The 21,427-nt window shown below is 49.8% G+C and overlaps 9 protein-coding genes across 9 annotated transcripts; 4 read left to right on the top strand and 5 right to left on the bottom strand.

Moving 5' to 3' along the window:
• Positions 1-226: 226 nt before the first annotated feature.
• On the bottom strand, positions 227-1,088 carry T069G_05916 (2OG-Fe(II) oxygenase superfamily domain-containing protein; the record flags this gene model as incomplete). The annotated part of the gene is made up of 2 exons (XM_056173126.1): positions 227-800; positions 874-1,088. 2 exons carry the CDS (start codon positions 1,086-1,088, stop codon positions 227-229), a joined length of 789 nt encoding a protein of 262 aa, XP_056029984.1.
• Positions 1,089-1,663: 575 nt separating this feature from the next.
• T069G_05917 (thioredoxin-like domain-containing protein) lies at positions 1,664-2,859 on the top strand (the record flags this gene model as incomplete). Its single annotated transcript, XM_056173127.1, has 5 exons — positions 1,664-1,714; positions 1,781-1,788; positions 1,845-2,033; positions 2,105-2,465; positions 2,524-2,859. 5 exons carry the CDS (start codon positions 1,664-1,666, stop codon positions 2,857-2,859), a joined length of 945 nt encoding a protein of 314 aa, XP_056029985.1.
• An 885-nt stretch (positions 2,860-3,744) lies between these two features.
• T069G_05918 (uncharacterized protein) lies at positions 3,745-5,346 on the top strand (the record flags this gene model as incomplete). Its single annotated transcript, XM_056173128.1, has 2 exons — positions 3,745-4,689; positions 4,786-5,346. 2 exons carry the CDS (start codon positions 3,745-3,747, stop codon positions 5,344-5,346), a joined length of 1,506 nt encoding a protein of 501 aa, XP_056029986.1.
• A 3,200-nt stretch (positions 5,347-8,546) lies between these two features.
• T069G_05919 (uncharacterized protein) lies at positions 8,547-9,288 on the top strand (the record flags this gene model as incomplete). The annotated part of the gene is made up of 4 exons (XM_056173129.1): positions 8,547-8,608; positions 8,753-8,842; positions 8,929-9,191; positions 9,272-9,288. 4 exons carry the CDS (start codon positions 8,547-8,549, stop codon positions 9,286-9,288), a joined length of 432 nt encoding a protein of 143 aa, XP_056029987.1.
• Positions 9,289-10,385: 1,097 nt separating this feature from the next.
• On the bottom strand, positions 10,386-11,801 carry T069G_05920 (eukaryotic aspartyl protease domain-containing protein; the record flags this gene model as incomplete). The annotated part of the gene is made up of 4 exons (XM_056173130.1): positions 10,386-11,170; positions 11,235-11,359; positions 11,421-11,535; positions 11,591-11,801. 4 exons carry the CDS (start codon positions 11,799-11,801, stop codon positions 10,386-10,388), a joined length of 1,236 nt encoding a protein of 411 aa, XP_056029988.1.
• A 976-nt stretch (positions 11,802-12,777) lies between these two features.
• On the bottom strand, positions 12,778-15,768 carry T069G_05921 (hsp70 protein domain-containing protein; the record flags this gene model as incomplete). Its single annotated transcript, XM_056173131.1, has 1 exon — positions 12,778-15,768. The coding sequence occupies one exon, from the start codon at positions 15,766-15,768 to the stop codon at positions 12,778-12,780; it is 2,991 nt and encodes a 996-aa protein (XP_056029989.1).
• An 855-nt stretch (positions 15,769-16,623) lies between these two features.
• On the bottom strand, positions 16,624-18,241 carry T069G_05922 (uncharacterized protein; the record flags this gene model as incomplete). The annotated part of the gene is made up of 6 exons (XM_056173132.1): positions 16,624-16,727; positions 16,779-16,848; positions 16,919-17,331; positions 17,387-17,891; positions 17,964-17,991; positions 18,069-18,241. 6 exons carry the CDS (start codon positions 18,239-18,241, stop codon positions 16,624-16,626), a joined length of 1,293 nt encoding a protein of 430 aa, XP_056029990.1.
• A 1,150-nt stretch (positions 18,242-19,391) lies between these two features.
• On the bottom strand, positions 19,392-19,827 carry T069G_05923 (CENP-W protein domain-containing protein; the record flags this gene model as incomplete). Its single annotated transcript, XM_056173133.1, has 4 exons — positions 19,392-19,418; positions 19,482-19,563; positions 19,642-19,673; positions 19,732-19,827. The coding sequence occupies 4 exons, from the start codon at positions 19,825-19,827 to the stop codon at positions 19,392-19,394; spliced, it is 237 nt and encodes a 78-aa protein (XP_056029991.1).
• Positions 19,828-20,128: 301 nt separating this feature from the next.
• T069G_05924 (prefoldin subunit domain-containing protein) lies at positions 20,129-20,706 on the top strand (the record flags this gene model as incomplete). Its single annotated transcript, XM_056173134.1, has 4 exons — positions 20,129-20,155; positions 20,209-20,334; positions 20,391-20,458; positions 20,514-20,706. The coding sequence occupies 4 exons, from the start codon at positions 20,129-20,131 to the stop codon at positions 20,704-20,706; spliced, it is 414 nt and encodes a 137-aa protein (XP_056029992.1).
• Between the last annotated feature and the right edge of the window lie 721 nt (positions 20,707-21,427).

The raw sequence follows: 21,427 nt of genomic DNA on the forward strand, positions 1-21,427 counted from the left end.
CTCTATGTCGTTGGAATTGGTTGAGCGATGAGCTGTATATATGATATATGTACTTGAAAGCGTTGGTAAGGCGTTGGAGCTCTCATTAGTTGTACAGATGGAAATTGTGGTATGGGTAGATGGTATTAATTCAAAGCGTATTTATAAAGAGTCCGTCTTTATATCCTGTGAAAGCTGGTTGAATAAAAGGTTCTACTCAGCCCTTGGACTCCTCTTCCATCCAATTTCAATCTCCACGAACATCCGCAGGCAATGGCATCTGCCTCGTCCAGATATTCATGCCAATCTTCTCTCCGCTCACCACCGGCAATCCGGCATGCAGCGTCCTCTGGTCCCCCCTGCCATCCGCCAGCAAGTTCTCCCAATACACGACATTGCCCTCAATAGGCCTAAAGGTTACGCCTGACTCATACTCTTCATCGCAGTCTATAAACTTACACCAGCGCTCATCCCGGGGCGCGTCCAGGATCGGAAAGTTTGTGCCCCCACCCGTGATGTTGTCGGCCTTTACGTATCCAAAGAAGGAGCTGATGCGGTTCCCACCGAGAGACACGGTTGCGTGGGATGGATTGGTGAACCAGTCGGTGTGAAAGTGGTAGCGCTCCGTGACGGCGTACTTGACGAGCTGGATGGGCTCGAGGTGAGACTCGGGCACGTCGAAGCCCTGGAAGTCGAGGGCGCGGGCCTCGATGCAGCGGACGACGGCGTCTCTGTCGACGGTTGTTGATTGGGATGTGCGGACGGAGTGGATTGCAGAGTTTCCGCCCTTGAGCACTGCGGAATGCTTGAAGTGGCCTTGGCTGTGGGGGTTTCTGTCAGTTAGTATACTGTTCTATTCATTGGGTTCATTTGCTTGGCGAGAGGCAAACTTACGCGATATGTTGTAAGTGAAGTCGTTCTTCATCGGTGACAAAGTTCTCAATGTAAATGACCAGGGGGGATTTGCTCAAAAGGTGCATTTTATATGGAGGATGAGTGCACTCGTAGTCGCTCAGCTTCTTCTGTGACGCATCACTTGCGCCTGAAGCAATTCCCATGCCGACGGCCATTACGGCCAGCCAGCGGACTAGACTCTGCGAATACATCATGTTCTCAACTAGGAATGTGGACTAGAGAATTTCATGTACGGGAATGAGAGAAAAGAGAGGGGGAATATTCTTTCCACGATGAAGTTGTACATGTATCTCATTCAGACTTATCGTCAGGATATCTCGGCACAGCTTGGAGGCGCTTTCGATCCCCCCCCGGAATCTCAAACAAAACGTTGAAACACGAGACGTAGCGTCGATGCCCAAGACTGACGATGGCGGGTTTGACCCCGTCGTTTCGAGTCCAGCCAAACCCCTGCAATCTGACCCCGTCTTACATACATGTATGGAGGGGGAAAACCTCCAAATATTCATGGCCTAACTAATAATCGAAGAAGAAGGAAAAATCGCATCTCCTTTGATCTATTCCATCAGAAGGAGCAAGCGCCATTGAATTGATTATTTCAGCACGTATACAAACATGGTGATGCCGAGTTTGTCGAGTGTTTTGTTCAATTGCGGGCTGCTGGCCTGCGCACAATTAGCTTGTGCTGCTCAATTTAGCGGGCCGACGGAGGTGAAGAAGTATCTCGCGGAAAATGAATACACGCTGTTAGCCTGTAGGTCGAACTGCAATGCTCAATGTTATGATCATCATTTTGCTGATATACGATTTAGTTGTTGCGGTAAGACGGACTGATTCAATCGTCTCTGTGAGAAAGCTGACTTTTGGCATTGCCGATCTCATGTAGCCCAACCTGTGAGTTTGAATCCAATCATGATTCCAACAAATCAAACGACTAAACTACAAAACAGACAAACTAGTAAAAATCTCTTGAAAGAATGGAAGACCGTCCAGAAATCCGTCTCTTCTGCCGCTGCCATCGACTGCCTATCCGCCGCTACCCTCTGCCAAGAGCTAGACGTCGTCTCCTTTCCCGCCATCCGCCTATATCAAAAGGACAGGCCAACAACACGATATCGAGGTCCTCGTCGAGCCGCAGCGTGAGTCTTGCCCTGATTCATAGCATCTTTTATTCTCTGCTTGAATATGAATCTGATGACGTCGGCTCTAGTATCGAGGCTTTCGTGAAGCGAGCTCTTCGCCCATCCGTACAAGACGTGGATGGCAAGAAACTTGACGAGTTCATCTTAAGCGACGACATTGTATTTCTTCTGCGGCTGCAGGGCGAAGATAAACTCCTTGAAGCTCGATTCCGCGACTTTGCGCAAGAGTATTCTGATCGCTACTCCTTCGGCATAACTACTGCCAAATCTGATCTCCCTGATGGCATATGGTGCAGAAATAGCATCGATCAACGGGAGAATAACGCCGAAGATTTAGATGATCCAAACTCCCTTAAAAACTTTCTCAAAATCTGCACTACGGAGCTCATCCCGCAACTTACGAGACGCAACGAAATGACACATCTTTCTGTATGTCTCCGTCCCTCCCACTCTTATACATCTAACTTGGTTGCTAACATCACTCCAGTCGGGGCGCTCTTTGGTCTACTACCTCTCCAAAAGTGAAGAAGGCCGGGAGTCTTACACCAAAGCTTTGAAGCAAGTAGCTGGTCGATACGCTGAATTCCTCCAATTCGTAACCGTCGATTCCAACGAGTATCCCGACATGGCGCGGAACCTCGGCGTCCGCTCCAGCGGAGGCCTCGCGGTACAAAACATTCACAACGGACAGGTCTTCCCATTCAGGGGCGATGCTTCTTCGCCAGATGCCATTGACCAGTTCATCGTGGCTATTTCAGAAGGCAGGGCTCAGCCTTGGGATGGGACATTTGATGAAGAGCTAGAGGCTCATGATGAACTTTGAACGGTGTGAGGGAACACATAAGCTTGGTCTTTTTAGGCACGGTGCTCTCTGTACATATTAAAAATCATCAATATGAACTGCTTATGAACCTAGTAGGTGCCCGGTTATGTCATTGTGAACAAGCTTCCACCCCATATTCTCACGGTAATACATTTATGGAACTCGACAACCCAATGATGGTTGTTCGCTGTAGTAACAAGTGGGCCAGCGCTCTTCATTTGCTGCGAATTTGGCAAATAGCTTTGCAACTTTATCCTCTGGCTGGCCTATTCTTACCGTTCTGAGCACTGCGGAACATGTCACGCGCCTAACAGAGGATATGCTTCTTACATGTCTACTCCGGTGTACAAGCAGCATGTCAGAATTCATATAGATATCAAGGGCAATAGGTTCCTTCTTTGATTGAGAGGCAACTCTCGGCGAGAGCGGATAGATGATACGATATCTAGACCTCACATAAAGTGCCCCGTACAGGGGTGATTTATTATGTGTTGGTTCTGAGAAGAAACCAGGCCAACAACGCTGTTGGACTACAACGTCTACCTGCAATTCAGCCGGTTACAACGGCTATACACACCTTGCATTTCTCTCACTACTGACCCGTGAGAAGTCAAATGTGCTTCACCGGCATGTCAGCCCAGGGGAGAAGCAAGTCGAAGAAAATAAAGGGGGATCTGTTCTCGCCCTCAACGACTCCGCCTTCGCTCATTCATTAGGGTCCAACTTTCATCACGACCTTTGGCATCTTTTCGGCCTCTTCATTTGAAAGATTCCTCTTTTCAACTCAGGTTGTCGCTCTCAACTCTAATTTCCTTGTGCTTTCTGCTGTTGAGGCACAAGCACAAGCCACCCGATACTTCAATGCGAGCGACCAAGCCAACAACAATGCTGTTTAGGCGAGCCACAGCCTTGGTATTGATCTCGGGCGTCTTTTTGGGTACACTGGTATTTGCTTTGAGGCGATTGGAAATTCAGTGCATCGACGGAATCTATTGCCGCGAAGTAACCCGACCAGAAGAAGGACTCAATGCGTACGAACATACGGATAGTGCTCGGGTGGGCGATAAGATGCCGGCTCCCGTGCCAGTAAAGATATCCAATCCTGCCTTGTCAAACATCTCTGCTGCTTTAGAAAGACCTGGTAGTCCGAATAGAACGCCCGAGCCCGAGTGCGCGCAGTTTCCCAATACCTCAAAGATTCTCCTCGTCATGAAAACAGGGGCTTCGGAAGCCTTTTCGAAGATTCCAACTCAGATCTTGACAAATCTCAAATGTCTACCTGAGTTCCTCATTTTCAGTGACATGGAGCAAGAAATTGCTGGCTACAAGATCCACGATAGCCTCGACCAGGTTTTGATGTCGGCAAAGATGGGTAATGCAGACTTTAAAATATACTATCGACAACGTCAGTGTGCGGTTGACCAGGACAACTGCAATAAAGATTCGGATGTTGCACAAGAGGGATGGGATTTGGACAAGTACAAGAATATTCACATTGCTGAGAAGGCATTCGGGCTGCGACCCAACTATGACTGGTACCTCTTTGTTGATGCCGACACCTATGTGGTGTGGCCGACAATGGTGCAATGGTTGGGCAAACTGGACCACACGGACCAAATGTACTTTGGCAGTCTTGCATATTTGAACGATTTCCCTTTTGGCCACGGCGGCAGTGGCTATGTCGTCTCCAGCGCGGCCATGCGTAACTTCTTCGAGGGTAAGCATAATGTGGCCAACCGCTGGGATGAAGCCACGGTGGGTGAGTGCTGTGGCGACGTCATGTTTGCAAAAGCATTAAAGGAGGCTACCGGCATCGAGGTGAACAATACGGTAAGTTGAATGCCGGACATCAGGAGACAATTCCTCTCGCCATGTCTCTTCCAACCGTACACTGGTTCATGCTGATTCGATAAAACATGGTGCTAGTGGCCAACAGTCAACGGAGAGAAGCCCTTTACAATTCCATATTCCGAGAGAGAATGGTGCCAGCCAATTGTTACCATGCACCATGCAGGAAGTGAAGAGTTGTCTGATCTATACGGCTTTGAACGCAAACGAAATTTCGCCTTTCCCATGCGGATCAAGGACCTCTACCATGAGTTCGTGGAACCGCAGCTGGCGCCTATTCGACCGGACTGGGATAATATGAGCGATGACGTCCTTTATCTCAATACCTCGTCAGCTATATTCGACGTTGACAGGCAGCTCAGCAAGGCAAAAACGCAAGACTTGTCCGATCTTGAGAAGACGGCCCACTTGAGCTTTGAGAAATGTCGTGCAGCCTGCCAAGCCGACAAGGAATGTCTGCAGTATAGATTTCACCAAGGCATCTGTGGGTTCGGCCGGAGTATCATACATGGACACCCGAAGCCGAAAGAAGTCGACGCGGTCAACAAATGGATGAGTGGATGGGACGTTGACAAGATCCACGCATGGGTGCAGAAGCACGACAGCTGTGACGACAAGATTGACTGGCCCCTGGTCTAGACGCAGCCGACGTGAATGATGAAGCAATTACAGTTTTGAGACGCGTGATGCAGGAACATGAACAGCGGGAGCCTGTCAGGTATTGATTTTTTCTTAAAGCTAGCCAGATTAATCTTTTGTTATCATTCTGTTGCACATAATACCAACTTTCAGCGGCTAGAACAACTTACATTCAATAATCTAGTCTAGTTAATCTAGACAGATATTGTATCATGAGCTCTAGAAGAGGGAAATTGAGCATGTGAGGCATGCTTCTAGCGCTAGCTGCAAACCACGAGCTGGTCCCTGTCGGCTCTCGAGTCAGGAGGGCAGGAAACGTGGGGGATTGAAAAACGAGAGACCAACGGCGACAAGGATTGCAAGCGTCGATGTGCCTGTTAATATACTCGTACAGTAGTTGGCATGGAATCGTTCATGGGACGATAATGGCTATTCCACCAAATGGGGCAAAGAAGTTGACCTAGATAGGTACTAGTACCTTGTGAGCACAATCGAAAAGAGAGAGAGAAAACGCCGTCTTGGCCATCGTGTCGGTTGCATCGAAGCGCATGAGAAATCGTAAAAAGAAGCATGAAAGAAGATTCTTGTTTCGGGAATACGAGCATCGGTTTGGAAATGCCAATGTAAAGGGACAAGGGGGGGCCTGAGGATGAGAATCAAACAAGGAAGGAGCCGTCGAAGCACCCTCTGCCACCATCGTGACGATACGAAGCCGATACGCAGACGGGTAACAAGTACGAGATACTCAGCGCAAAATCACAGAGGGCACGGGGTAGATGGTACATGTTGCCAATATAAATTGACGGATATTAATGGAGTCATGCCGTTGCGAATGCGGCTCAGCTGTCGGCGACACAGGAACACTCATCATGATCTGCATACTATTACTATGAGCTATTGCCGTGTTATTTACTCTCTCGTCACAAGTCAGATGGCAGAGGAAATAGTAGAGGTAATAGTACAAGGCGAGGCAGCTAAGAAGCCGGTGGTGGAGCAGTCAATAAACCTCGTGTCTCTACCTCTGGACGAAAGCGTCGTTAGCCATGCGTCCATCACAATTTGACCAGAACGGAGCTCCAGCCAATCCCGCAGCTACTCGTACGAGTACACAGTTATTAGAGTTCCAAGTTCCGAGGCCATCAGAGAGAGAGCCACTGAAGCTACGCTACACCCGGACACGTTGCGGACACGCTGGAATGAAGAAGCAGCAATAAGCTTCTGGCGTAGCTGTGCTTAGAAGTTGGCAACCATGTGCATGTCAAGCTGATGTCAACCTTTGAAGCTCCAGCGCTCTTTTGGCGTTTTCTTGATAGCTGATAGAAGCCTTGCATTTGCTCCCACTAGGCAGCAGTTCAGCCAGTGGCTTGACGGATCAAATGCAGTCACCGGTGCTAAAGCCGTTTCTGTTTTTCTCATGCAGGTGTCCCGCTCCCAGATTTTCAGCTTGTCGACACATCAGGCACATCAAATGATTGGCAGCCGATGTTACACACATTGAATGCCCCCAAATCAATCCATCCATCCATCCCATCCACCGGTGCCTTGCTGCTGTTATCCGTGCCTGTAACACCCGCTACAAAATGTGCCTGTATTAGGCCAAGACCACTAGCACACAGCGTGGCCCCTCCCCAACGGCTACCAAATGGGGCGCTACTGAGGGGCCCCAAAAATTACCACTGATGTCATCCAGGGTCAAAGGACAGCTGCTCCCAGACCCCTAATTCCACCTCTGGCCCCTAAATCCAATGTAATGGATGCTCAGTTGAGTCCTATTCTCTTGTTCCTTTTTCTCTTGCTTCTATATTCTCTCTTTTCCTTGCCTTTCCCTTTTCTTTTCCCTATTCTATATTCTCCTCGCCTCTTTTTGTTTTATTGGTACGTGCTCTCCTAAGCCACCTCGTGAGAGGGCGAGCGAGATGGGACGCCACAGCCAAGCGAGGTGATGGCCGCTGGATGCGATATTCCAGCCTCCTTCTAGGGCTGGTTTGGCGGATTGATTTGATGGCGCCCTCATGCATCAAATGACCCGCCCCGAGTATCAGAGCTAGTGGCTGTAGTGCATAGATTGGGAATGCCTGACTGGGGGGGTTGCATTTGACTTTTAGGTCTCGCTCTCTTTTTCCTTTTCCATGGTGTTGGTGTTGGGCGGAATCCCGTGCCTTTTTTTGTCTTGCTTGCCTGGGTTTCCCAAAAGTCTCTTGAGCAAGAGTCGCAGCTTGACTTGATGCATGCAGTCAGCCCATGCCATGGCGGTCCCATCACCAGACCCTTGCATGTGATATCCCGGGGCTGGATGTGAGGCAGAGGGCCAGTTTTTTTTTGAGGCGAGACATGATGATTATCAGCCTTCCATTCAATCATTTATGTCCCAGGCTGCTACCGTACATTTGCACGGCGGCTGCTGTATTAGATACTAGTGCTGGTCTGTTGTACATAATAAACCAACTTGCCTTCTTGGATCTATTTTAGCTGCGTTCCATCCCATTTCCCCCTTTATTTCAATCTTCACCACCACTCAGGTAACGACACTTCGTATTAGAGTTAACCTTTTTGTCAAACCTCCACTTTCGCTTCCCTCTTGTGCCCGTTGCAGCGAATGAACGACATCATCACAGACTTGAGCTGTCGCTATTAATATTCCCACGGCTCTCAGTCTCTCATCATTTAGAGGGGGCGCCCAACCCAACCCCAAAGAGAAAAAGAAAAACCACCGCCCTGCGAACTGACTAGCATCCGTTGGAGCCCAGCAAATCAGCGGCCCCCCTTGCCCACTCGAATTTGGAGCTCCCTGTTGCTTTTGCTGCAACTTCTTGGGCTTCCCCCCCTGTCGATTCGATTTCCCCTGCTTGTTCTGCTTGTTCCTGGCTCCGCCATCTAACCAGGTTAAAGGGGAGAATAGCTGGACGAAACATTCATCAATTTTGCAGAGCCCAATCTTTTTCTTCCCTCTCCCTCCGCCGCTATCAATCCCTCCGATATCACTTGCGTCGTATCTGCCATCCCCAGCGACGACATCTCATCTCCCGCGTATAGCGCATCAAGCAAATCAATCGATACCCAATCCAACAAATCTCTAGCAACAACACTCGCCTTATTTCATTTCTTTTCTTCTTCTACTTCTTCTTCCTTATCTTTTCCAATCTCCGTAGTATCGGCCTTTTTTTTTCTCAGCTCAACCCCTCATTCCGTCTACCGCCACCATGTCTTTCACAGATGAGGAGCTTGACCGCAACTGGCAGCCCAACGGCCGACGCCCTCAGTCGTATGTCAACCTCTCCTATCCTTGACAGCATCGATCGCAATGCGACCGAAAAACAAAATGAAAATAAAAAATACGCATTGGCGTCTCATCTTGTATGCGATGCGCACCAGAGGCTGACGTTTGTAATGTTTCAATTGCGTGCAGAACCATTGCCAGAAACTTCCAATTGGAGCTGGAGGACATCTTCAACCTCGACGAAACCAAGGCCGAGCTCCAGCAGTCGTACGACACCAGGTTCGTCATCGCCTCTTCTCGACACCATATATCATGCTTGACATGTTTTTCTCTTTCTCCTCTAACACGTGCATGTCACTGTCCAGAAAATACAACATCACCAAAACCACCGAAGAGCTCAGCACACTAGAGGCCCGCCTCCGCGAGATGGAACAGCGCCTCAACGCCGCCCTCCCGGCCGACCAACAGAAGGAATCCGAAGCCGAAACCCCCAAGCAGGAAGCCTCGTCTTCTCTCTCTGCAGCACCCACAGACGACAGTAAGTCCAGGTCGCGGCCAGGAACCGCAAGGCCGGTCCAGCAAGCCCCCAGCTCTGGTGACATGCCTCCAACCCCCGGGGCCAGTGAAGGTGAATATTACGTTGTCACCCGAGCCGATTTAATGGACGACGGCCCCCGCTGACTTTTTGGTTTCTCTCTCCCATTGAAGATGGTGATCGCGAGTAAAAATATATAAAATCAACAAGGAACAAAAAAAAGAACTCAAGTCTGCACTTGTTTTTCCTCTGATGCGCCGTCTTACGACAATGGTCTCCTCCGGTTGGGCCCTTCCACGCCAAACCCTCACATACCTTTTCTCTCCCAGGTTATCGACAACATGGAAACGACCCCAAGGAGCCTGGACTTGATACGACAAACAATCAAAGACGCCATCAATTGTGCAAACCGCTTTTCTTGTCTTTTATTCTCCCCACACCGCTCTCGTTCAGCTCAGGTAAACAAACAAAACAAAAACAAAACAATAAAAAACTCCAAACCTCACGCATCTCACAAACCTGAATCGGACCCAGAGAAACTCTTTCCTCCGGCATACATTCGTTTCAACGACACGTTTTCCTCCGGCGTTTTTACAGGTTCACCACAAACCACTGTTCTTCCAGAATGGAAGCTGCATCCTTGTTTTTTCCCGTCGTTGTGTTTTTTGCCCTTTTGCTTTTAAATCCCCCATTATTTCCTTATAATACAAAAAGAGGCGTGTTCGACATACGCCTTGGTCGAGTCCGTTTCGCGCGCGTGCTCACCAAACTTTACATACCACATACATTATACCACATTAATGCACACATGCAAAACATGTTTCTTTTTGAAACGAAATGGGCTACTAGGGGGGCAATTGGATGGGATGGCTAGATGGATGGGGTCCACGGCACAGGAGGAAACCATTCGTTGGCCTCTCCCAATGATGACGGGCTGGGGAGTGCATTTGTATATACCACTTTTAGGATGAATGCAATACAGAAAGCTATAAATACTCTACAAGGGATCCTTTCCATATTGTGCGTATGGTTTCACACCATAAGCAGCTTGAGTGGTGACTATGCAAGTCATTGAACTTGATACATTTTCGCAAATATCAGGTCTTGCTATACATCCAGCCTTTTGAGAACTTCAAAAACCATGCATATCAAAGAAGTCTGCATTTCTTCTAAATTAACATGATACTGAGATAGCATGATACTGAGAGTAGGCTCATTCCAATTCTCATAGGAAATCAAGAAATCTCAAACCTAGCTTTGTGAGGAGCCACGATATTGAATCTGTCACTAGACATCATGCAGATGCTTGTTGGCAAATCCTACTCGCCCCCTTTCAAGATCAAATGCCAGGTACAGAGCCTTCAGCATAATATCCCCCAGGACAGTCACGGATAGATCCTCGGCGCTCTGCATTCCTCCCCAGCAATAGGATGGATCAATCTCAACAGGACCGTAGTTAAGGTACGGGCCTGGAATGGTGAGAGTACGGCTGCTGCCGGGCATTTTGAGCATGAGGTTGGGCAAATCTTTGGCGACCTCACAGGGGAAGGTGAAGGCATTCGCCAGCCTTTCGTCGACCTTCATGCCTGGGATCGTGAACCAGTATCCGCTGGCCAAATTATCGGGCAAGAACATCAAGGTAGTGCCGGTATCGATGGTGGCTGTAAACTTCTGCGAGTACCATGGCGTGGTCGTCTCCCCCCAGGTGGTGAGATTGAACTCGACGTCCCAATGGGGGCTGTCAGGGTCAGTGTCGACCCATACGATTTCTCCCGAGGCCCGGCTTTCATTGATGTAGCCAAAAGTAAAGACTCCCGAGGCGTTTCTGTTCAAGTCAACACCAAAAACCTGATGTCGGAGCTGTTGCCGCAACAAGCTAAGGAAAGACGGTGCCGGCGGTTCAATGTTGTTTGGTAGTCTCTTGGCTAAGCCCAAGATGCCACTCAATTCGATTTCCTCCTCAAAACGGCTGGTGACCATTTTCGCAGACTGAACAGTTACATTTACGACTTTGAAGTCGCCTAGCGAGACCGTGTCATGATAGACAATGCCATCAGCTGCGGTGCCGTCCACTATGGGATAGGTCAGTAAGGGGTGATCTTTATACTACTGGGTGGCTCTTCAGCTTAAACTTACAATATTGCACCGACCATCTGGCATCTTGGATGAGATGAGCTGTTGTAGAGTCGTTTGGGTGATATCGAGGAGCCCATGGACCCTTTTCGTTGACACGATATGTAGTATCGGTTGATTGGATCCACCTTGAAGATGTATATCAGCATTTGGGAAACTGGTCAGCTGTAACGTAACGTCTCAACTTACAAGTCTGAAGATCCAGTATCCAGGGCCAATTTCAATGTCTGTGGGGGACTTCCAATCTGCACATCGGCTACGTAGATATCGTCGCTTCCCATAGGTTCGACATCGACAATGCCAACTGCACAAAGTTAGATCTCATCTCAAGGAAACACTCAAATCAGACAAGGACTCACGACTGTCACTCAGAGAAAAGGCCGTCGCAATCTCTCTGGGCACCCCCCTGCCCCATTTGTGCCGGGCAGCAGCCCAATCACGTACAAAATTCCGAGAGGCGTCTGCTTTGGGGTTCACGGCGAGAGAGAATCCATTGGCGTGTGGAGAAGCAACAACCGCGGTCAATGTCCACAAAGGAACGAGCAAGAGGAAGAGTTTGCAGTGCCACATGATTCACCCTCACAGTTTCGGATCGTTTGCTCTAGAGAAGAAAAAGAATTCGGGTGGACGACACTGGATCTGATACGCGATATGCTGGCTTGGTGACGCCTTTCGTGGCCAGATTTGAGGAGAATCAAAGGAGTTAAAGGGGAGGAAAGCGGTAGAAAAGAAGCAAATCTCACAATGTTGTACAGATGCAGGATGAAACTTGTAGAGGGTAGTCTCGCAACGGGGGAAGGTTCCTGTCGGGTGTGATTCACTGCCGCCTGCCGTTGCCCGGCTGCCATCTGCCGCACCAAGCGAGCACCTATATGGCTATTATCTTATCATTATCACCGCCTGGGAATATATTGAGCCCCTTATCCTCTGAATATGAGTTTTCTTTTAATGCATACATGCCTATTTGGAGACCCCTGATGGAACTACTCTAACTATTCTCTCTCTGAGAATATGCACCGGATGTCATTGAAAACCAACAAACCATCGCTTAATCCAGATAACGGCTATGGACCTTCAATGGCCGCCTCAAATATACAGCAGGAAGACCAAATCAGAAGAAACACGCCGGGTATTTGCTGAACTTAGCTCTTCAGGGGACCGGTTGGTACATGTAGTCTGATCTCCGTGAGTAACATGAAAAGTTATGTGTGCACAATCTTCAACTTATGCCTATCCATCCAAATAATGATTTACAGTCACATATAGAGAAACATGTGTGGATGGTCCTCTATGGTTACACTACAGCGACAATCGATACGGGAAATCTGAATCTGGTCTGTATGTTAAGCACTCCTAGCAGCTCATTTGCTTCTATACGAATGGCTATTGAAAGTCAGCTGTCACATGTGCCCGAAGAAAACGTCCTTGTCATGCATTTATATCATTCAAAATCCAGAATACCGCATCTATATAGGTACTTTGACTTTTTTTTTATCATACGACCCAAGTATTTACTTCAATCCCAGTGTATCAAAACGCCTTCCGCCTAGAGCTCATCATGCTCCGGCTTCGCTGTGTCTTCCGCGTTTCTGCGGGCATCCTCCTCCTCCTTCATATACTGCTTGACCAACTCTTCCAGCTCCTCGCTAGAGAGAGGCGTGCTTCCCTCAGGAAACTCAAAGGTGGGGGTGGCCTTTTCACCACTCTTTGTCTTGTCCTTCTTCGCCTTCTTGCTCTTGGTGGGCTTCTTGGGCTTGTTCTTCTGGTATTGGTTGTAGCTCTTCAGTGCGAGGTCCAAGCTGGCCTTGTCGAGCGCATCACGTTTGGCAACCAGTTCGCTAACCTTGAGGACAGGATCCTGGGTGAGAGGAATGCCCGTCTGCTCAACTTCGAGCTTGTTAAGCCAATCCAGTGTCTCCTTGTAGAGAACCTCGAGGCCGTCTATTTCCTCAGAGTTGTGTAGCGGAGGCACCACCTCTTCTTTAGTGGGCTTCTCTTCTGCGTCCTTGGAACTTTCATCATCATCCTCTAGGTCCTCAAAGCCGGTGCTTGGTGTTTCAGCAGCAGTACTAGAGGTCGCAGATTCGGCTTCTTTGGCGGAGGCTGTGGCTTTCCACTCGTCGTATGCAGAGATCTGTGCACGCACAGTGTTGATAAATACGTCCGTAGTGTTGAGAATGTTCCTCAATTCAGTAATCAGCCCAGGTCGCCGTTCAGCCTCATCTAGGCGGCTCTGAATTGGTCCCACAAGGTCTTGGAGAACCTTAAGTTTGGCAACAAAGTCGGCTTTCGTGGCTGCATCTCCCTCCTCGTAGAGCCAATCACTGGCTTCGCTAGCCTTTTCGGCCAGTGTCTGTCGCTCCTCCTCAGTAGATGCCGAGATGAAGGCCTCGTTGTCGACAAGATCGCGGACCCTGTATGTGTATGCTTCAAGCTGGTTCAATGCCTCCTCGCGCTGCACTCTTGCCTTGTCAGAGGCTGCGAATGCCTTCAATCGATCCTTAGCCTTGGTCCACTCAGCCTTGGTCAGCTGTGGGATTCCAGCCTTCTCCAGTGTAATGTCAACAGGAATGGATACAATCTGCTTCTTCTTGACTTCCTCCTTTGCGGCATCTGTGGACTGAGCCGCCTCTCCGGATTTGGTGCTGCTGGTAGAAGCTGACTTGGCATCCGAGCTGGCCTCTTCAGCCTTGGCTTCGGCATCTTCTGATGCTTCGGCACTGTCCTTGTCTCCTTCGCCAAGGGGCTTCTGGTCCTTCTTACCGAAACCAAAAAGATTCTTAACGCCGTCAACGAAGCCCTCTTTCTCAGTCACTTCAGCCTCACATTCGACTACGGCCTTGACGATCTCGACTTCGCCGTTCTCAGTACGAAGCTTAACCGCAGCCTTGAACTGAACGCCGGTGTCGGCGCACGTGGGATACTTTTCCTTGAGAGCCGCGACAGTTGCAGTTAGGTTCTTGGTCGAGAAAGTCTTGGCAATTTTGTCCTCGGTATCAACTTGCTGATAAAATGAACCAGTAAAGTCCTCTTGCTCAGTGAAAGTAATCTCCTTGGCCGGGCCACCGAGGGGCGAAGGGGCTGTCCAGAGTCTCTGGCGTTGTACTTTGCCGTTGGCTGCTTTCCAGGTAATGCCGGCTGGGTACTGGGCACCCTCTGAAATCCTAATTTCCTTCACGCGGAAGCTTGGGCTGAGCTCGGCAGCTCGGAAAGCCGCACCGAATACGGCAGCCTCATCAGAGTTTACGTTTGATCGAATTTTGTCTCCAGAGCCAAGGGCCTTCTCAAGTGCCTTTTGTACAAATGGAGTACGAGTTGCACCACCGTGAAGGATGACAGACGTGAGATCGCCAATTTCGAGGTTAGCTGCTTTCAGAGCCTCCTTAATGGCAGCGGCAACTCGCTCCACATGGCCCTCCGCCATAGTCTCAAAGTCAGGTCGAGAAATCTTGTATTTGAAGTCGACATCCTCGTACAGCCCCTCAAAGCTGGCCTGGGTGTTCTGGTTGGCGCTCAAAACATGACGAAGGCGCTCAGCTTCCTTGCTCAGCTTTGCAACGGCGCGGCCATGAGAGTGAACTTGCTCAGCGGTTGCCGAGATTTTCTGAGCGCCCTTGGATTCCACAAACTGAGAAATCATGTCATCAACAATCAATGAGTTGAGAGAATCTCCACCAAGGGTCCTGTCCCAGCCACTGCCAAGAACCTGGATCTCTTGCACCGTCTTGTTGAACTTGCCAACATCCTTGACGGTACGGCTCTGAAATCTCATTACAGTGGCGGTAGTCGATCCCGCTCCCATGTCAAAGACCAGATGATATTCCGGTTTGGCGCCTTCGTTGATGTTGGGGAATTGGCGACTGGTGGCGTAGTTGAGGCCCACGGCCAGACCTTCGCTAACCAGGCTGAGAACCTTGAAGCCAGCCAGTTCCGCTGCCATTTGCAGGGCTCGCTTCTCTTCAATGGTATAGAACGGCGGTACGGTGAGAACGATTGAGCGGATCGAAGAGTCGCCGCCAGCAGTAACTTCTGCGTTCTTCTGGATGCTTTGAAGTTCCATGGCCAGAAGCTCCTCCACCATCCAAGCCTCTTCCTCAGCAGTCAAAGTCTCCGTCTTGAACGCAGCGGTCCCTCTTGTGGCATGCGCCTGGAGCTTCAACGCAGGATGTCTGGCCGCGTATTCTTGGACAATCGCATCTCCCACTGGGAGTCCGAGGAGGGGCTTCAGATTCGGGTATACTTCGCCGGGGAATCGTGCGGCAATGGCCATTGCGTCAGCGCCATAGTTGCGCTCGGGATACTGGCCCTCAGCTACGGCGCCTTTTGAAGGCTTGAAAGCAACGGCGGAGGTTTCTTTTCGTCGAGAGTCTTTTGTAAGCACAATCTCAAGCGGGATGCCAGGCTTTACCAGCGCAGCCTTGATGTACTCGGTGCCCAGATCGACTCCGAGAACGGCTGCGGCGGCCAGGACATTGGTGGATAAGAAGAAGATGGCTCCTAGGAGCATCAGTAACGGTGAACGGCGTTGTGATGTCATGTTTGTGGTTGTGTGTAAGTGTAATTCGCTGGCTCTTGAAAGAAGACGCTGTCCAAAACAGCGAAACCTGGATAGCGAAGCAGCCGTCCAGGCCCAGCAAAGATACAAGCCCTCGGGACTGCAGGAGAGTCAAGGAGCGGAAATCCAGTCGGGCTTTATAACAAAGAACTTTCCAGCTTAGAAAAGAATGCTTCGGACCGCAGATGTGGCCTCAACTGACACCCTAGCGGGTTTCAAAGACTTGGCCGTGAGAAGAGGACAAGTTTCAATGACGGCAGCTGAGAGGCTGCTCAATTAGGCCAGTCGAACATCTGCGAGGCTGATAGCGGATAAGGCCAGGTGGCGTACAATAATAAGGTACTGCCTATTTGGTACTAACGCGCCCGATCACGGTAAGTGTCGGCACTCAAAATGGAGGGGTCCTGTCAGAAAAACACGTTCAATTAATTGGGCACTTGTGCTAATAATAACAAAGAAAACCTGGGGAAGAAAGCATGAAGACAAGTAGAGCAGCAACAATGTTTCGTGGGCAAACTTTTTGTTATATAGTTTTCTACTACTTATGAATACCAGTAGCCTGCTTCAAAGATGCTGCACTTCCTAAGAGCCATGAGGGATTTACAAAGGTGCTTATTGAAAGAAGCCGCCCCAACCATCCCCTTCCGCCAAAAAGAACCCGAGACCTGCCTTTTTGACAAGTTCCAATGCAATGCCTAAAAGTCGCCTTAACTCAGCTCCGCCAACACGGCCGGAGAAACCAGGTAACGCCATCATGTCGTAATGTACAAATCACCTCCAACGGGTGTGCAGAGAAGCAAGAGATCAGAACTTACCCACGAACCGTGAGCCGGAGCTCTACGACTCGTTGCGACGAGGTCCCCGGAAAGGGACTCCGCCACGGTCACCACCTCGATCACCGCGTCCTCGGCCACGTCCACGGCCATCTCCTCGGAAGCCACCTCGACCGCGCCAGTCACCACGACCGCGTCCACGTCCTCCGCTGCCCTCACGGTCCTGTCGTCCCCGGTTGCGCTGGACTTGGTGGAATCCATCGTTGGCATCGGCTGGTGCAGACGGAGCCTAGAGTGGAGTGTGTTAGCTAAATTCGCTTGAACAGGCAAGAGGAGTCAGAATGATGCAAAACACGTACCTCAGCGACGGGATCAGGGTGGTCGTCAGCCCAAGATTGCTTCTTAGCATCAGGGGTAGCGACCTCTGCGCTAGCCTCAGGCTCAGGCTCAGTTGTCTCGGCTGGGATGGCTCCTACATCAACCCACTCCTGGGAAAGGGAGATGTCGTGGTTGCTGGTATCCCAGTGGCTCTCAGCAACTGCATTGGCAGCCTCATCCGCAACGTTGGCATTAGCAAGACCATTGGAAGCAGGCTCGGGTTCCACATGTTCATGACCGTTGGCCAGGATGCCGTCTCCAGCTGCAATCTCAGTTGCGGCCTCGTTTGCAATGGTCGGGTCGGACACAATCTCGGCTGCTGGCTGTCCTTCAGCTGCAGCCTCGGTATAGGCTGGGGCGTTGTAGTTTTCTGCCAGTGTCTTGACGGAGGCATCTATTGTAGTTAGTAGCAGATTCCAGTAACGCCCATCTTTTGTCGTTCCACATACAAGTTGTTTGGAGCTGCTCTCCAGGGACGCTGAAGATTTGGTCGTCAGATCCCTCAATCAGCTTCTGCATGGCTGAGACGGCATTATCATCGCCAGAGTAAATGGCAAGCAGCACGCCCTCAATGGCTTGGCTCTCATCCGAGTCCGGCTCCTGAGATTCCTCGCGGCGGTAGGCTGCCAGACGCAAGAATTGTGACAGAACAAGAAGCTTGGACTTGAGAGAGCTCTCAGAATCAGCCTTGGCTTCACTGATCGCCTCCTCCTTGGTCTTCTCGAGAGACTTGGCCCATTCTGCCTTGTCGGCCGCCGCTCGTGTCTGGTACTGCTCGTGGATTTTCTGATATTGAGCAAGCTGCTCCTCATACTGGGCCAGGGCAGCCTGGAGAGCAGGCTTCTTCTGAATCTGGGTCTTTTGGTCGGTATTGAGGATCTTTTCGGCGACGAGTTCATCGAGAGATTTGCCGGGGTGCTGGGCGAGAAGCGAATCAGTCTTGGAGGCGTTGGTCTACACAAAAACGAAAGGTCAGTTCTATGATGCTCAACGGTGGCCAGGGTATGACGCAGAGTGGGGACCTACCAGCTTCTTGGCCGTGTTGCGAATGTTCCTGTGCCATCTTGTCAGCAGCCGCATTCGCGGTATTGGGGGGGAGGGCAAGCTCGCGAGTGGCCCGCAATGTCTTACTTTTGCAGCTCCTTGATGTAAGGGCTTTCGAAGGCATCGTCCTGAGCCTCAGCTACCTTGTCGGTGGGGGCGGACTCGGTGCTGGGAGCCGGGGACTCGGTACGGGCCTGGACCTTGGCAGCCTTCTTTTTGGCCGACTTGGAGACGGCAGCTTGGGGAGCTGGAGCAGCCATGTTGAAGGGAGGGCGTAAAGACGATGGCAAAAAGGTGCTCGCAACGTCAATACGACAATCGTGGGTTTGTGTCGTGTGTGCTCGTCCACTAAACGTTGATGCGCGCAAGGCTGGTGGACGGTAGTAATACGATGCGAACGCGGGGTTCAAAACGCAGCGTTCAGGTCTTAGGGGATGGAATTGGGCGGCAGGGAAACAATGTCAAGTAACTGTGCAGAGTTTGGAGATGGAGGATTCTTGAGGGGGGAAGTAATGAGGTGTGGAGGAGGTTTTGTTTGTGTCGGGTTGTCGTTTTTTTAGCACTGGACTTTTAAGGTACCAAGGCGTGGCCAGGCTGAAGGCGTAGTGAAGCTTTTAGAGCCTAGAGGCACCCCCCCTGTGCAGCCGGCAGCTGTCACTGTGTCTGTCCCCCCGAAATGGCAGTGCGGGACGTTGCTCTTCTAGAATCAAACAGAAGGGCTCAGGCTGCAATTCAAGCCTCACTTGATACAAACAGGCGGTCCAGCACTGCCAGCACTGCTAAATACTGCCAATGGCTACTGGCACAGCTCAATTGCTCATTGTCGCACAGGAATAGGCAGCAAACGGAACCTGTTTGTTGACGTTCTCTCGCTCAATGCATCCTCACGTGCTCTCCAATTGTCAGGTCAACCAAGTAAACACGGCGGGATATGATGAGGCACCAATTCCGCACCAGTGACTCCATAGGTGCATGTAGCCTGAGTGTAGTTGGGCCTGACGACTCATGAACTATCACAGCCTCGGGTTATTTTTCATTTATTCTATCACTAAAGACGTCCTATCTCTGCTACTTTCAGCCTCTATTTGAGGTATATACAATGTTTTACCAGCAGTTTTCCGTCACAATTCTTCATCAAAATCATATTCCATGCGCATTGATTAGAGCCCCGTGGGAGGGGTGCGTTTCTCAACAGCCGGTAGCCTCAAGATAGAGAGCACGCCATTTCATTACGGACCCAAGTTTTGGCAAAAGGGGCTGATTCCTTGAGGCTTACCATGGCCCACCTAAGCTTTCTCATGAGACATCGGCATTTGCAGCCATTGTAACATGTAGAAGCCAAGCTCCAGCCACAAAGCATCTCAATCGCAAAACAGCCATGCCCTTGTTTCTTTTCATAGGAATCCAAGGTCAGCCTTTGAACTTAGCCAAAGCATCCTATTCGCCGTATTAGTCTGTGCAGTGTGTGTAGCTTTCAGTCATGGATTTCAGGAAGCATACTCGAGTTGCCTTTCTCACGCTCCGAGCAGTCAACCCACGTTCTCCCGACTGTTTTGCATGAATAGCGGCCTCTTTGACTAATCTGCAAGACATTGTCAACATCCAAACCTCAATTAAAAGCTCGCTCTGTAGTTGCCGACTGTCCAAAATAAAGACACACCTGTTCATAAACAAAACATAGTTGAGATAGATCTAGTGATGTTGTTAGTGCCGCATCTACTGACGGGAAACGCGTCACCCGAGACCATACCGTGATGTCGGTGTTTTTTCTAATGCTCATGCCCGCATGCGCCTTGACAATCTTCTTCAAGGTAGCCTTGGGGTAAGGCTTTTTGCCCGCCACCATCGTGGCCGTCTGGTTTCGCTTTCTGGCGCCTCCTATGCAGATGCAGATGTCATGCTTGTTGTCTCAACAGCGCGTCTCCCAAATCCGTTAGTGACTGGTGTTCCGGCACTTATTTTCCAATTGGACATACGGTGCATATCTGGCTTAAACACTGTAAAACACACACAGTGACCCCACCATAGTTTCATACCCCACCATTTCCTCAGGGCCAGTTTCGTACCAGATAATCGTTGCTTTGACTTGTATAAGGCAGTCAGACTTATCAGAGGAAGTCGAGATCGGTCTCGGCATCATTGCAACCATGGCTTCAATAATGCAGCGCCGCATGGTATGTCGAATGATTCCTCTATGCAACGCGCCTCGACTTACAGCTCTTTTTAGCTCTCCAAGGAAGACGAAGCCGCAGACGAGGTCGAGGTTCGACGAGAAGACCAGGACAAGATCAACAGATTCAGTCGGCTACACCAGCGAGAGCTTGCCTTGAAGGAGGAGCTGCAGCTCAAGAGCGTATGGAACACGACGCCATGCAACACCCGGAGATATGGCTGACAATTGCGCTGCAGAAGGAAAAGGAAGAGCTGGATGACATCTCCACCGAACTCGAACTTGCAGATGAGGATGAAAAGATACAGTGCGCTTTGGTCATGACGTGAATGAAAACCTTGGCTTACCTGTGGTTTCCCCAGATACAAAATCGGCGACGCCTTTTTCCACCTCCCTCTCGAACAAGCACAAGAGATGCTTAGCACCGCAACAACGAGAATAGACGAAGAGACCGAAAAGCTGGAAGAAAAGCTTGGCACCATCGAAGACGAGATGTCACAGCTCAAGGTCGAGCTTTATGCAAGATTCGGCAAGCAAATCAACTTGGAGACGTGACGAGACATGCGACATCGACCCAACAAACTCCTTTCACCCCCGAGACTGCTCTACACTCGCGCACAACAACGCGGCGGCTGCTGTTGTATATTTTATATGCTGGTCCGCAACTTGAAGGAGAACACAAAATTATCCGATTATGCCAAAATAATACGAACCAAAGTTATACTAGAATAATCAGTGGAGCAGTTAAGGATAATCTTCAACTCATACATCATAGGTGACGAGTGTTATTCACTTAGAGGTCTTCTACAAACAAATTTTATTGCATGGCGAATATATCGTGGTTTCTTTTCCAAAATGAATGCCAGCGCAATCTTTTACGTGTGCCTCTAGAATTTTCCCATCATTCAACCGCCTAATGCCTCTCACACAAAACCACGGGTCTCATATACCTCTCCATCAATGACAGTGCGAAACGCAAAGCATCAGATCAATGAATGGCAAGACTATTGAGGCTATTGTTATCATCTGGGGATCTGTTGGGAGGATTAAGCATCACAAAGTACTTTATTGTGGTAGAGTACGATATATGACGGTCTATGGTATGTTTTCAATAGTTGACCGAGGCTAGCTACCTAGTTATATTATACAAGCGGCCTTTAACATATTCTGGGCCATTTTCCTTTTCATCTGCTGCATGCAGTTCTGGAAGAGTCTCATGCCCATCAATGTGATATCGCATATCCATCTCTTCATAGTATTCTTGCTAATATGCTTC

Source organism: Trichoderma breve, chromosome 3 (assembly GCF_028502605.1).
Source record: "Trichoderma breve strain T069 chromosome 3, whole genome shotgun sequence".
NCBI classification, from domain to species: domain Eukaryota; kingdom Fungi; phylum Ascomycota; class Sordariomycetes; order Hypocreales; family Hypocreaceae; genus Trichoderma; species Trichoderma breve.